The 14,547-nt window shown below is 37.6% G+C and overlaps 1 protein-coding gene across 4 annotated transcripts in view; it reads left to right on the forward strand.

The window, feature by feature from the left end:
• The window catches only part of DPP8 (dipeptidyl peptidase 8), a 71,519-nt gene that overhangs the window by 21,760 nt on the left and 35,212 nt on the right, over nt 1-14,547 (forward strand). For all 4 annotated transcript variants that reach the window (XM_045449405.1, XM_045449404.1, XM_045449406.1 and 1 more), the window contains 3 exons: nt 5,334-5,507; nt 6,757-6,925; nt 13,409-13,519. In XM_045449405.1, the coding sequence (XP_045305361.1) occupies nt 5,334-5,507; nt 6,757-6,925; nt 13,409-13,519 (454 nt within the window). The remainder of the gene's footprint in view (nt 1-5,333; nt 5,508-6,756; nt 6,926-13,408; nt 13,520-14,547) is intronic.

Consider the following 14,547-nt stretch of genomic DNA (forward strand, 5'->3'; position numbering starts at 1 on the left):
CATTACTAGTGTACAGAAATGCAGCTGATATTTGTATATCAATCTTGTATTCTGTAACTTTGCTGACGTCATTTATTAGCTCTAATACTTTTTGTAGGTTGTTTTAGGGTTTTTCACATATAACATCATGTCATCTCTATTTTTTTTTTAATTTTTTTTAAATGTTTATTTATTTTTGAGAGAGACAGAGACAGAATGCGAGTGGGTTAGGGGCAGAGAGAGAGGGAGACACAGAATCCGAAGCAGGCTCCAGGCTCCGAGCTGCCAGCACAGAGCCCGACGCGGGGCTTGAACTCACGAGCTGTGAGATCATGACCTGAGCTGAAGTCAGACGCTTAGCTGATTGAGCCACCCAGGCGCCCCCATCATGTCATCTCTAAATAGAGATGTTTTTCTTCTTCCTTTCTAACCCTAGCTAGAACCTCTAGTACCTGTTAAATAGTGGTGGTAAAAGCAGACATCATTTCTTTTTCCTGATCTTGAGGAGAAAACTTGTGGTTTTTCCCTTTGAGACTGATTTAGCTATGGATTTTTTATAGATGCCCTTTATCAGATTGAAGAATTTCCCTTCTATTCCTAATTTGTTGAACACTTATCATGAAATGGTGTTAGCTTTTGTCAAATGATTTTTCTGTGTCTATTGAGAAGATCACTTTTTCCCTTGTTATTGTATTAATATCATTGATTGGTTTTTATATGTTGAACCAAGCTTACATTCCTGGGATAAATCCCACCTGTTCATATATAATTCTTTTAATATCCTGCTATATTCAGTTTGCCAGTATTTTATTGAGGATTTTTGCATCTATAGTCCTAGGGCATGTTAGTCTGTAGTTTTATTTATTTATTTTTTTTTTTGTGATGTCTTGGTCTGGTTTTGATGTCAGGGTAATACTCACTTCATTAAATGAGTTGGAAAGTGTTTTGTCCAAGAGTTTGAGAAGGATGGGTATTCATTCTTTCTGTAGAACTCATCAGTAGAGCCATCTAGTCCTGGGCTTTTTGTGGGTAGTTTTTTGAATCCTGACCTAATCTGTACTCATTAGAGGTCTGTTTAGATTTTCTGTTTCTTCTTCTTCTTCTTCTTTTTTTTTTTTTTTTTTTTTTTGCTTCTAATTATTTCTCTTATTTTTATTTTTTAATTTTATTTTTTATTTTTTTAAATTTACATCCAAATTAGTTAGCGTATAGTACAACAATGATTTCAGGAGTAGATTCCTTAGTGTCCCTTACCCATTTAGCCCATCCCCCCTCCCACAGCCCCTCCATCAACTCTCAGTTTGTTCTCCATATTTATGAGTCTGTTCTGTTTTGTCCCCCTCCCTGTTTTTATGTTACTTTTGTTTCCCTTCCCTTATGTTCATCTGTTTTGTCTCTTAAAAGTCCTCATATGAGTGAAGTCATATGATTTTTGTCTTTCTCCAACTAATTTCAGTTAGCATGATACCCTCCAGTTCCATCCACGTAGTTGCAAATGGCAAGATTTCATTCTTTTTGATTGCCGAGTAATATTCCATTGTATATATATACCATATCTTCTTTATCTGTTCATCCATCGATGGACATTTGGGCTCTTTCCATACTTTGGCTATTGTGGAGAGTGCTGCTATAAACATGGGGGTGCATGTGTCTCTTTGAAACAGCACACCTGTATCCCTTGGATAAATGCCTAGTAGTGCAATTGCTGGGTTGTAGGGTTGTTCTATTTTTAGTTTTTTGAGGAACCTCCATACTGTTTTCCAGAGTGGCTGCACCAGCTTGCGTTCCCAGATTTTCTGTTTCTTCTTGAGTCACTTTTGATGCTTTGTGTTTCTAGGAGTTCAGTCATTTCACCTACATTACTGAATTTGTTGGCATAGAATTGTTTATATTGTTCCCTCATAATCTTTTTTTTAATCCCTTTAAGATCATTCGAAATGACCTTTCTTCATGTTAGCTAAATTTGATCTTTTCAAATAACCAACTTTTGGTTTGTTAGGCTTTGTTGTTTTTCTATTCTGTATTTTATTTCCAGTTTGTTTTAGAATATTTTCTCACTTCTGCTTGCTTTGGATTTAGTTTGCTCTTTCTTTCTAGTGTCTTAAGGTGGAAGATAGGTTATTGATTTCAGATCTCTCTCTCTCTCTTTTAATATTTTTATTGTTAAGTAACTCTATACCCAACATGGGGCTTGAACCTACAACCCTGAGATCAAGAGTTGCATGCTCTACTGAGCCAGTAGATGCCCCGATCTCTCTCTCTCTCTTTTTTTTAAGTTTAATTTTTTTTTTTTTAATTTTTTTTTCAACGTTTATTTATTTTTGGGACAGAGAGAGACAGAGTATGAACGGGGGAGGGGCAGAGAGAGAGGGAGACACAGAATCTGAAATAGGCTCCAGGCTCTGAGCCATCAGCCCAGAGCCCGACGCGGGGCTCGAACTCACGGACCGCGAGATCGTGACCTGGCTGAAGTCGGATGCTTAACCGACTGCGCCACCCAGGCGCCCCACGTTTAATTTTTTTAATGTTTATTTATTTATTTAGAGAGAGTGGGCACATGTGTATGTGAGCAGGGGAGTGGCAGAGAGAGGGAAAGAGAGAGCAAGCAGGCTCCACGATGTCCGCACAGAGTCCAGTGCGGGGCTCGATCCGACAAAACATGAGATCATGACCTGGACCAAAATCAAGAGCCACCCAGGTGCCCCAGATCTCTTTTTTAATGCAGATACTTAGAGTTACAAATTTCCCTCTCAGCACTGCTTTTGCTGCATGCTTTAAGTTTTGATACAGTGTTTTCATTTATCTCAAAGTATTTTCTGATTTCCTTTGTGATTTCTTCTTTGATCCGTTGACTAACCCTTCTTGTGCCAACATCTGTAAACTGTCAGAGCAGTTAGCTGGGACAACTGTAATGCTCACCTCATTTGGTTCCCATTTCTCAGAGATCACTGTCCTTTGTTGTCTAATGTCCAGTGTCTTAAAAACATTATTTCATATATTTTGTTCAGTTTTTCAGTTGTTTCAGGTGGGAGGATAAGCCTAGTCCCTGTTACTCCATCTTGGCTAAAAGTGGAAGTTGGTTTCATTTTTAACATTTAAATCTCTGACCTCTTTGGAATATGTGACAAGTGGATCCATGGTTATCTTTTTGCATATGGCTATGCAGTAATTCTGATTTAAAATTTAAATCAGTAATCACTGATTTTAAAAGTCTCACCTTTTCGTACCATTGTTTTCTTACAAACTTCTATATTCAGCTTTCTATTTTAGATTTTCTCTTCTGTACCATTGCCATTATTCATTCTGTTTACTAATGTTTTAATTTTTTAATGTCTTGGAGAGCTAACCTTGTTCCCTGTAATTGATCTTTTTCCTGGTTATTTTTATCATCTTCCTTGTTATTCTTCCAAATAACAAAATTTGTAGTTACCAAGTTATGAGTACAGAGTTCTCTTGTGAGATAATTTCTTAGCTCTGAAATGTCTTGTGTTCTGATTATTAAACTTTAAGATATATTCAATATGGCCCACGTCCAGTGACATTCAGGGAGAATAGGAAGGGAGAAATTAAAATATGATCATATTCTCAGAATTGCTCTAGGCTTCAATGGAAACAGTTTTAACAGATATTTAAAACAAAGAGATCAGAATTAATAAAACTATATGTTCATTGAATTTGCTAGTTTTTTCTTTTAGAGTCTAGCACACACAGGTACGAATGTATATATATGTAATTAAATATTCACTAAAAGTGATAGATACAAAGAATACAAAAAACTAGATGGGTTTTTAGCAAGATTCCCAGGGTGTTTCATTTTTAACCTCACCTAACCTTGTTTTAGATTTGCAAGTACACACATGTATTTGCCATCCTTGAGCAATGTTTACTCTCATTGTGCTAGCTTAATTTTGGAGTGATGCATTCCTGCCAATAAACTCAATCTAGATTCCTTTTTAAGGTATCACTCTTTGATAGCAGAAACCATGTCTGCTTTCCTTATTTATCATAATCAAATAAAGTATAATTTTTTTTTTTCAACGTTTATTTATTTTTGGGACAGAGAGAGACAGAGCATGAACGGGGGAGGGGCAGAGAGAGAGGGAGACACAGAATCGGAAACAGGCTCCAGGCTCTGAGCCATCAGCCCAGAGCCTGACGCGGGGCTCGAACTCACGGGCCGCGAGATCGTGACCTGGCTGAAGTCGGACGCTTAACCGACTGCGCCACCCAGGCGCCCCAATAATCAAATAAAGTATAAAGAGCTCTCAGGGAAAATGTGGATGTAATTTTTTTTGTTAGCACTTACTAAATTTGTTTTCTTTATATTCCTTTTTAAATTTTATACCTCTATCAAATAATATTTCTAGCTTAGGAAATTATTATCATTATCAATCATTAGTTACAAACGGTCTTTGAGAGTGATTTTAACAGATCGTGCAGGTAGGAAAACGAAATGACACAGATTCTGGTCTTAAGTTGTTTGTTTGTTTTAACTATTTCTGGTCAGAAATACTGAAAAAAAAAAAAAAGTGAAAAACAGTACCATGGCCAAATAAGTAAAAGAGGTAGTAACTCTTATATCAGTTTCACAGAAGAAATCCCTGTACCCCATAGTGGATCAGGAAAATTTCCTTGCCAAAGTTAAATTAGAGCTAAGGTTTTGGGATAATGGTAAACCTTGGATGAAAGAAAAATAGCCTTTCAAAGGAGGACAGTGGAACAAGGGCCAGGAGGCAGAACCTCATATGTTGGGTTTTATGTCAGTGATGTGACAAGCCTAATCTAGGATTTTATTAGAAGAGTATTAATAGATGTGTTGGAAAAGTATTAATGACAGCTGATACTTGAGAACTTAACTCTATGCCAATCATTGTATTAAACACTTGATATGTTTTATCTAAATTAATCTTCACAAAGCCGAAGTAGATGATATCAAAACTATTTTAAAAGTGAGGAAAATTACTTTTGAAGAAATTAAGCCACTTCCCAAAGTCAGACTTCTATTGAGGGTCAAAGCCTAGATTCAAACCACTTGGTTTCACAGTCTGTGCTTTTAACTACGTGCATCACTGCTCAGTTAGGTTGTAGAAGATCTAGAATGCCAAGCCAAGGTGATAAGACAATTCTTCTTCTCTCATGTACGCAGTAATCATCTAGAGATCCTATACCAGGAAATCTTTCCACAGACTTCTTGGAATTAGTTTGCTTAAAGTTGCTGACACATTTTAGACCCCCTCAACATGTAGACTCGATAGTATGGGAGATACTAGGATTTCAGTGGAAAGTTTTTGCTAAAAGCAAAAAGCAAGCTTTCAGAAGACCGAATAGGTGACTTCTCTTTCCTTTTGCATTAGGCAACACTGGACTATGGAATGTATTCTCGAGAAGAAGAACTATTAAGAGAAAGAAAACGCATTGGAACCGTTGGAATTGCTTCTTATGATTATCACCAAGGAAGTGGAACATTTCTCTTTCAAGCTGGTAGTGGAATTTATCATGTAAAAGATGGAGGGCCACAAGGATTTACTGTAAGTTGGTGTTACTACTTGTTAAATCTGTTAAATCCTAAAGGCTGTTTGCATCCAAATCAGGAAGGTAATTAAACCAAAAAATTGTATTTACCCACCAAGTGAAAAATTTAATAGTAAGGAAAACAAGATAAATGGGCATTAGTTTCCGGTGTTAAGAGTTAATCCTTTTTACACTGACATTAATATGCAATTTTTTAAAAGCTAAAGACACTTGCTCTATAGGAAGATATGGTAAAGGGCAATGCCCATTTTCTGAGTAAACGCTGAGGGGGATCTTGGAAGATAATGTTATCACAAGGCAATCTATTTTTGGTTCCCCTAAAAGCTTAATTCATTTTTTTTTTAAGTTCTGTTTATTTATTTTGAGAGAGAGAGACACCACAAGCAAGGGAGGGGCAGAGAGGAGGAGAGGAGAGACAGAATCCTAAGCAGGCTCTGCATCATCAGCACAGAGCCCGATGCGGGGCTTGAACTCCTGAATCATGAGATCATAACCGGAGCCAACCTGACTGCGCCACCCAGGCACCCCAGCTTAATTCATCTTAATAAATGGTTTTTAAATGTTTGGTTTTAGTCCAGACAATTTTTTACATGGTATTAGACCTTTTGTTAAAATTGTATGATTCTGGCTTTTGTTGTATCTTTTTGAGCAAACTGTTTTATGTTGGTAAAATTAATTTGAAATATTTAATAAATATTCAATAAATAAGTGCTTAATAAAAGTATTTAACAAACAGTAATTACTCCATTAAACAGGTATGGACAACAAAATTTATGAAGTGCTCTTATATTGTCTTTACTGTCCTATTACCCTTAGCTTTCTAATTTATAGTAAAAAAAAAAAAAATGAGTCTGTCATTTGAAGTTAAGGAATGCAAAAGTGTATTTTTCTTTTTTATAATTTTTTTTTAATGTTTATTTATTTTTGAGAGAGAGAGACAGAGCGTGAGCATGGGAGGGGTAGAGAGAGAGGGAGACACAGAATCTGAAGCAGGCTCTGGGCTCTGAGCTGTCAGCACAGAGCCTGACGTGGGGCTCAAACTCATGAGCTGTGAGATCATGACCTGAGGCCGAAGTCAGCTGCCCAACCGACTGAGCCACCCAGGTGCCCCAAAAGTGAATTTTTCTGAGGAGCAATTATCATAGTTGACATTTTACTTGGAATTCTTTTTCATTGAAGGGTGTTGGCAAATGAGTATGTATGTATCAGCCTGATACTTTCCTAAAAATGTTTTTTCTTTTCTAGCAACAACCCTTACGGCCAAATTTAGTAGAGACTAGTTGTCCCAACATTCGTATGGATCCTAAATTATGCCCGGCTGATCCAGACTGGATTGCTTTTATACACAGCAATGATATTTGGATATCCAACATTGTAACCAGAGAAGAAAGAAGGCTCACCTATGTGCACAATGGTAACACATAGTTCTGCAAATCTGCTTTTCTGAAAAATATTTTTAAAATTTTGCTCTTGCTTTCTTTATGAAATGGAGGCAAGGTGGCTGGCCTTCATATTTTAAATTCAAATCTTTAAAATTAATAAAAAAGTACAGAGGATACATAGTACTTACCACATGCAAAACGCTACCTTGTTTGAATGTTCATTTTCTTTTTTTTTTTTTTTTTTTAAATTTTTTTTTTTTCAACATTTATTTGTTTTTTTGGGACAGAGAGAGACAGAGCATGAACGGGGGAGGGGCAGAGAGAGAGGGAGACACAGAATCGGAAAGAGGCTCCAGGCTCTGAGCCATCAGCCCAGAGCCTGATGCGGGGCTCGAACTCACAGACAGCGAGATCGTGACCTGGCTGAAGTCGGACGCTTAACCGACTGCGCCACCCAGGTGCCCCTGAATGTTCATTTTCAGAAAGCACAACAGTAATGCCTCTGACATGATTGTTCCTTTAGCTTAATAAGACTGCCAGAATTACCCCAAAATGGTTCTCATTAAAATCAAATTTCAATTTAAAAAATTAATCTTGTTTTTGGGAAACAAAGACCTAATATGCACCAAAAGTTTATCTCCCCCTTTTGGAGAGGCTACTTAGTTATTTTGTCATAATAGGAAAAACAACACTTTGTAGAACTGTGTGTATTATGGAAATATTTAATTTTCATTAAGTGATTATAGTAATACTAAGCGCTACTCAAAGCACAGATGTGCTTTGTTTTCCTCTAAAGATGTGAATGTTTTCCTCTAAAGGTTTCATACAAATGAAATATGGGAAATAGTGTATTGCTTTTTCTTTGAACACATGAAACAACTTAAAGTTAGTAAGTTTCATAGTGAAACATTTGTTCAGGGGTGCCGGGGTGGCTCAGTCTGTTGAGTGTCCGACTTCAGTTCAGGTCATGATCTCATGGTTCTTGAGTTCAAGCCCCACATCAGGCTCGCTGCTGTCAGCCGGTCAGCACGGAGCCCACTTTGGATCCTCTGTCCCCCTCTCTTTGCCCCTCCCTCCACCAAATAAATAAAACATTAAAAAAAATTTTTTTAACATTTATTCATTTTTGAGAGATGGAGAGAGATAGAGCGTGAGTGGGGGAGGGGCAGAGAGAGGGGGAGACACAGAATCTGAAGCAGGCTACAGGCTCTGAGCTGTCAGCACAGAGCCAGAAGCAGGGCTCAAACTCACGAACCTTGAGAACGTGACCTGAGCTGAAGTCGGACGCCTAACCGACTGAGCCACCCAGGAGCCCCAATAAATAAAACATTAAAAAAAAATAATAAAATTTTAAAAATTCATTTGTTCAACTCTTGCTTAATCTAGTGTTCACAAATCTGATTTATTGGGCATCTTTTTTTTTTTTTTTTTTTATGTTTATTTATTTATTTTGAGAGAGAGGGAGTGAGCAGGCGAGGGGCAGAAGGAGAGAAAGACACAGAATCCCAGGCAGGCTCTGTACTGTCAGTGTGGAGCCTGACATGGGGCTTGAACTCATGAACCATGAGATCATGACCTGAGCTGAAATCGAGTTGGATGCTTAACTGAGCCACCCAGGCGTCCCTGGGCATCTTTCTTAATAAGTTATTTTAGAATACAATAGTGTATTGACAACAAATATTTTTTTCATTATTAGGATAATCAGTGTTATAGAAGAAGCCTTTTCCTGAACAATTTACATTGGTAGAAAGAACACTGAATTAGGAGTCAAGAAACCTGTTCTAACTATTCAGTCAAGAAAAATACATTAAGTTCCTGTGTGCCAGGTAATGCGGCAGGAACTAAGAATACAGAGTTGAATAAGACATAACCCAGGCCCTCAAGGAAACTACATGAATGATAAAACAGTGATAAGCAAACATAGGGTGTTATAAGAGCATCAGTGAGGGTCATGTTCAGGAAGAGTTTCCCAGAAGAGACGACACCTAACTGGCACCTAAACTCATCTTAGATATGAGTTCACATTAGCCTGTACACTCCAGGTGAGGGGACCACATGAGAAAGGTCTTGATGCAGAAAGTGATGTTTGTGAGGAGTTAAAGCAACCTGATGGTTCCTAAAGTGAAAGGTATGAGTCAAGAAGAAGGGAAAAGTAAGGCTGGCAGATAAAAAGAGCCAAGACAGGTGTAACCTGTATCTCGTGTAAATCAACAGGGTCTCTAGAATGATATGGGGGTCCACTGAAACATTTTTATCAATTGGGTGGTATGGGCAGAGTCATATGATAGATAAATTGTTTTGGATACTTTGTGAAAGTTATATTTGAAAAGCACAGGACTAGAGACAGGAACACCAAAAGTTGACTGTTGAAATGATCTAGGTTTAATGATCTAAAACTAGAACATCAGTTAAAAGGGGATGGAGTAGGGAAGTTTTTAAGTGAAAAGTACATGTTTTGATGTTTAATGGGTCTCCATTTGGAGTCCGGGAATCAGAACAGCTACTAGTGGCAATGGAAGGATTAGATCGGTGATTCGTAAATCTGGGTTGGAAATCCTAACCATTTGTTCATGCTTTCAACAGACATTGAACACTCACTACATACTAGTTATTGTACTTGAGTCTGGGATTACAAAGTTCTGACAGTAACTGATAGAATTAAGGCATTTTTTTTTTTTTTTAAATTTTTTTTTTTTTTTCAACGTTTATTTATTTTTGGGACAGAGAGAGACAGAGCATGAACGGGGGAGGGGCAGAGAGAGAGGGAGACACAGAATCGGAAACAGGCTCCAGGCTCTGAGCCATCAGCCCAGAGCCCGACGCGGGGCTCGAACTCACGGACCGCGAGATCGTGACCTGGGTGAAGTCGGACGCTTAACCGACTGCGCCACCCAGGCGCCCCATTAAGGCATTTTTTAAGTCTATTTTTTCTTCTGTAGAATTGTTTTTCACACAGGATTGTGGTGAGGATTGACAGAATGTAAAGTAGAAAGCACCGGAGCCCTGTGTGATGCTATAGTATTGTTTTTATTATTTTTCCTTTCTGTGCATGTAGGTATGTGATATATTTATCATTTTCAAGATTAGTGTACTAAAGATATAGTCTAGAACCAGAGAGCTGAGTTTGGGTTCCAGATCTACCAGTTTTTAGTTCTGTGACCTTGAGTAAGTTATTTAACCTCTCAGTTTCCATATCTAAAAAGGCAGGTCATTATAGTGCTGTTATGAGGTTTTAATGAGTTAATATTTGTGAAGTGCTTAGGATGGTGTCTGATACATGGTAAGTGCAGTGTGTTAGTTTAAATAGAAAAGTAAATACAAAGTAAGTGTCTTCACTCTTACTCCTCTTATTCACAATAAGTTTCCAAGTGAAAGTCTGCTTGTAGGTGAGTTTAGTCAATGAGCAAGTGCATGTGTTTATTTTCTGCCTGGTATGATAAAGGAATGTTAAAGTAATATAGTACCAGCCTCTACTATCAAATGATGTATCAGACGAACAAAGCGATAGCTTTTATTCATTTAATAAATAACTCTGAATAATTGAGGTCTGTAGTCAGTGAAAGGGAGATAAAAATGAGTGGTACCTGTTCTCACATCCAAAGGAGAACAAAATATAAAACAGTAGCGTGGATATACCTTTGGGGTAGTTTAAAGATCCAGGAAAACTGAACACTGGTTTTGGCTATATCATTCACTCCAAAATTCAAAAAACTCTTAAAAACTGAGCTTACTTTTCACTGGCTTGGTGCTAAAACTCATTTGGTGGCAAAATCTGACCTGAACTGACCTGAGGATATTTATAATCTTAATCCTACTTAGTGTGTCTATTCATAAGTTTGCTGTAGGAATATTGGTGTACTCAGTTACAGGGTATTTGATTCCCCTGCTGGAGATGTTACATAATTTTATGGTAGATATATATAATATATATGAAAAATCACCCAAATTCTGAGTTCCAAACACTTCTGGACTCAAATTTTTGGGTAGCGGATTATGGGTTCATTTTGCATATTTGTTTCAGACAATATATAGAAAATACAGATAAGCAAAAATAATACATTGAAACTGGTTTATAATATTGAAATCACTATGAGGTATTACCATACATTTATTAGACTGGCTAAAGTGAAAAAGATTAATTCTGAACACAAATACTACAAAGGAACTTTCATCCATTGCTAGTAAGAATATAAAATAATACAAGTACTTTGGAAAACTGTGGCAGTTTCTTTTTTTTTTTTAATTTTTTTTTTTTTTCAACGTTTATTTATTTTTGGGACAGAGAGACAGAGCATGAACGGGGGAGGGGCAGAGAGAGAGGGAGACACAGAATCGGAAACAGGCTCCAGGCTCTGAGCCATCAGCCCAGAGCCTGACGCGGGGCTTGAACTCACGGACCGCGAGATCGTGACCTGGCTGAAGTTGGACGCTTAACCGACTGCGCCACCCAGGCGCCCCAATACAAGTACTTTGGAAAACTGTGGCAGTTTGTTATGAACACTTACCATACTACCCAGGCATTCCACTCCTGTGTCCTGATTCAAGAGAAATGAAAGCATACACTCACAAAGATCCCTATACAAGAAAGATTAACATCTTTATTCATAGTTGCCAATAACTAGAAGTAGCCCAGATAACCCATTAACAGGTGAATGGATAAAGGAACTGTGATATACTATGGAATACTACCCAGCAATTAACAGAAGTGAATTATTGATATGTGTAACAACATTGATGAATTTCAAAAAGCAAAGTATGAGTTCACTTATGTGATATTTTAGAATATGCAGAACTAACCTATGATGATAGAAATCAGATCATTGGTTGCTTCTGGGGTGATAATGGGCATTGACTGAAAAGAGACATGAAAATACATTCTAGGTGTTGGAAATATTCTGTCTTGATGAGGTGTGGTTATACAAGTGTATACATTTATCACAAATATATATACCTAAGATTTTGTAAATTATAAAGCAATTTAAAAAAATGCTTGTCCATAGTCTGTCTCATTACTTGGAGAGAACCACATTTTGATTTATATCCCCAACATTTTTTTTTCTTTTTTCTTTTTTTTTAGAGAGAGAACGCAGGCTGGGGAGAGGGGCAGATGGGGAGAGAAAGAGAATCTCAAGCAGGCTCTACGCCCAGTGCAGAGACTGACAAGGGGCTCTATCCTGCCACCCTGGGATCATGACCTGAGCCGAAATCAAGAGTCAAATGTTCAACTACCCGGAAACAAGCATTTTAAAATATTGGGGATGGGGTGCCTGGGTGGCTCAGTTGGTTTAAGCATCCAACTTCGGCTCAGGTCACGATCTCATGGTTCATGAGTTTGAACCCTGCGTCAGGCTCTGTGCTGACAGCTCAGAGCCTGAAGCCTGCTTCAGATTCTGTGTCTTCCTCTCTCTCTCTGCCCCTCCCCTGCTCATGCTTTGTCGCTCTCTGTCTCAAAAATGAATAAACATTTAAAAAAATTAAAGTGTTGGGGAGTGCCTGGGTGGCTCAGTCGGCTCAGTCCAACTCTTGATTTCAACTCAGGTCATGGGATCAAGCCCTGTGTTGGGCTCCACACTGAGCATGGAGTCTGCTTGAGGTTCTCTCTCTCTCTCTCTCTCTCTCTCTCTCTCTCTCTCAAATAAATAAAAATAAAATATATGTTTAACAATTTTTTAAATGAAATTATAGTGTACATGCCATTTAGTAATATGGCTTTTTAAAATTCAATTACATTGTAAACATTTCTCCATGTCATGAAATCTTTAAAAATTATGGCTTCATGGTTTGGGGAGGTTTTATTTATTTATTTATTGAACCAGTGGGGGAGGGGCAGAGAGAGAGGGAGACAAAGGATCCAAAGCAGGCTCTATGCTGATAGCAAAGAGTCCAATGTGGGGCTCAAACTCACGGACTACAAGATCATGACCTGAGCCAAAGTTGCATGCTTACCCAAATGAGCCACCCAGGCACCCCATTGGGGGGTTTAGTTTTAAAGCAGGAGTTCCCTTCAAATTATATGCTGTAAACTATTTGCTGGAAAGTGTAAAACATGAAAGCTGAGACGTTCTGGTTGAATGGAAGAAGGGGAGGAAGAGTGATGAATTACCTGATCTGTAAGAGCCATTCTAGGTCTAAAGTTGGACTTTTCTGTGTAGAAGATACAAGTCACTGTGACACTCTACATGTATTCTTGTTTCCTATGACCCCAGCTAAATGGGGAAATAACCAACATTTATGTTCTGGCTCAGGCTTTGTTCTAAGTGCTTTATGTGAATTAACTCATTTAATTCTAACAACCCCATTTACAAATGGGACACTGCGGTGAATGAGGTTGGGTGATTTATCCAAGGTCAGTCAGTTAGTAAATGATGGAGCTCAGATTTAAATCCAGTCCATTTAGTTCCAGAGTTCACCACTGTACTACAGCTGCATTTCACAATAAACTAAATCATTGTGCTTAGTATCTATGAAAAGATAGAGAATTTCCTGTGGTGATTTTGCCTTTTATGTTTGTCTAGAGCTAGCCAACATGGAAGAAGATCCCAGATCAGCTGGAGTTGCTACCTTTGTTCTTCAAGAAGAATTTGATAGATACTCTGGCTACTGGTGGTGTCCAGAAGCTGAAACAAGTAAGGGAGTTCAAAATATTATAAATCAGAGTATTATGAGATTTAACTCCTAGTTAGTTAAGGGCATAGATTCTAAGTCCTAAATAGTAGCTTATGAAGTCTTGAAAATTGGATCCTACCAGTAGTTATTTAAAATATACAGGCTATATCCCACCATAATGAATTCTAATAAAAATAATTCCATTGCAGTTTAGTACCTCAGGTCCTTCAACTCTTTACCACTTTTTCTTCTAGAAGCTGATCTTGCTGGCAACATTGGTGGAAAAATAAAAAATACTACACCTGAATGCATTGTTATAAAAATGTAGGATTGACTAGAGAGTCTACGTGAGCGTATGACCAAATTAGTGTATGAATGGATCAGAAAAAAGGACACAAATTCCTCCTTTTTCTGGGTGAATTCACAAGTGGTTACTGCCCGAGAAGCAGATCTCGTGAAGCAGTGGCTTTCAGATTTTTTTGCCCTTGATCCACTTAGAAATTTGCTTTACATTCTAGCCTAACAATTCATACATGTATTATATACAAAAACTGAAAACAAATTTCATGGAGCAATATTTATCCTTATGTGAAAGGCACTCTTATATTGTATTTTTTTTTGTTCATTATACATTTTAAATGCTGGTTATTACCCATTAATACATTTCATGACCTAGTAATTATTTGCAGCTAGCTTTTGTTTTTTTTTTAAGTAAGCTTTACACCCAAAGTGGGGCTTGAACTCATGACCCCAAGATCAAGAGTCTCATGCTGCACTGAAGGAGCATCCTAGCAGCTCGTATTTTAAACACTTCTCTAAGGGACTATTAAAAATACTTATTTTTAAGCCACGTCTTAGATTTGGACATTTAATTTTAATATGTAAAATGTTTGCCATAATTGTGTTTGTTAGAACGAGATTTTACATGAATTAGAGTAACTATTAAGAGAAAACTGGACTCCTTAAGTTGCATCTATTTTATCAAAGGAAATGTTATAATTAAGTAATTCACTTTTCAACAAGGAATGCATTTTAAGGTACGCGGGGA

Source organism: Leopardus geoffroyi, chromosome B3, assembly GCF_018350155.1.
Source record: "Leopardus geoffroyi isolate Oge1 chromosome B3, O.geoffroyi_Oge1_pat1.0, whole genome shotgun sequence".
Taxonomy (NCBI): Eukaryota; Metazoa; Chordata; class Mammalia; order Carnivora; family Felidae; genus Leopardus; species Leopardus geoffroyi.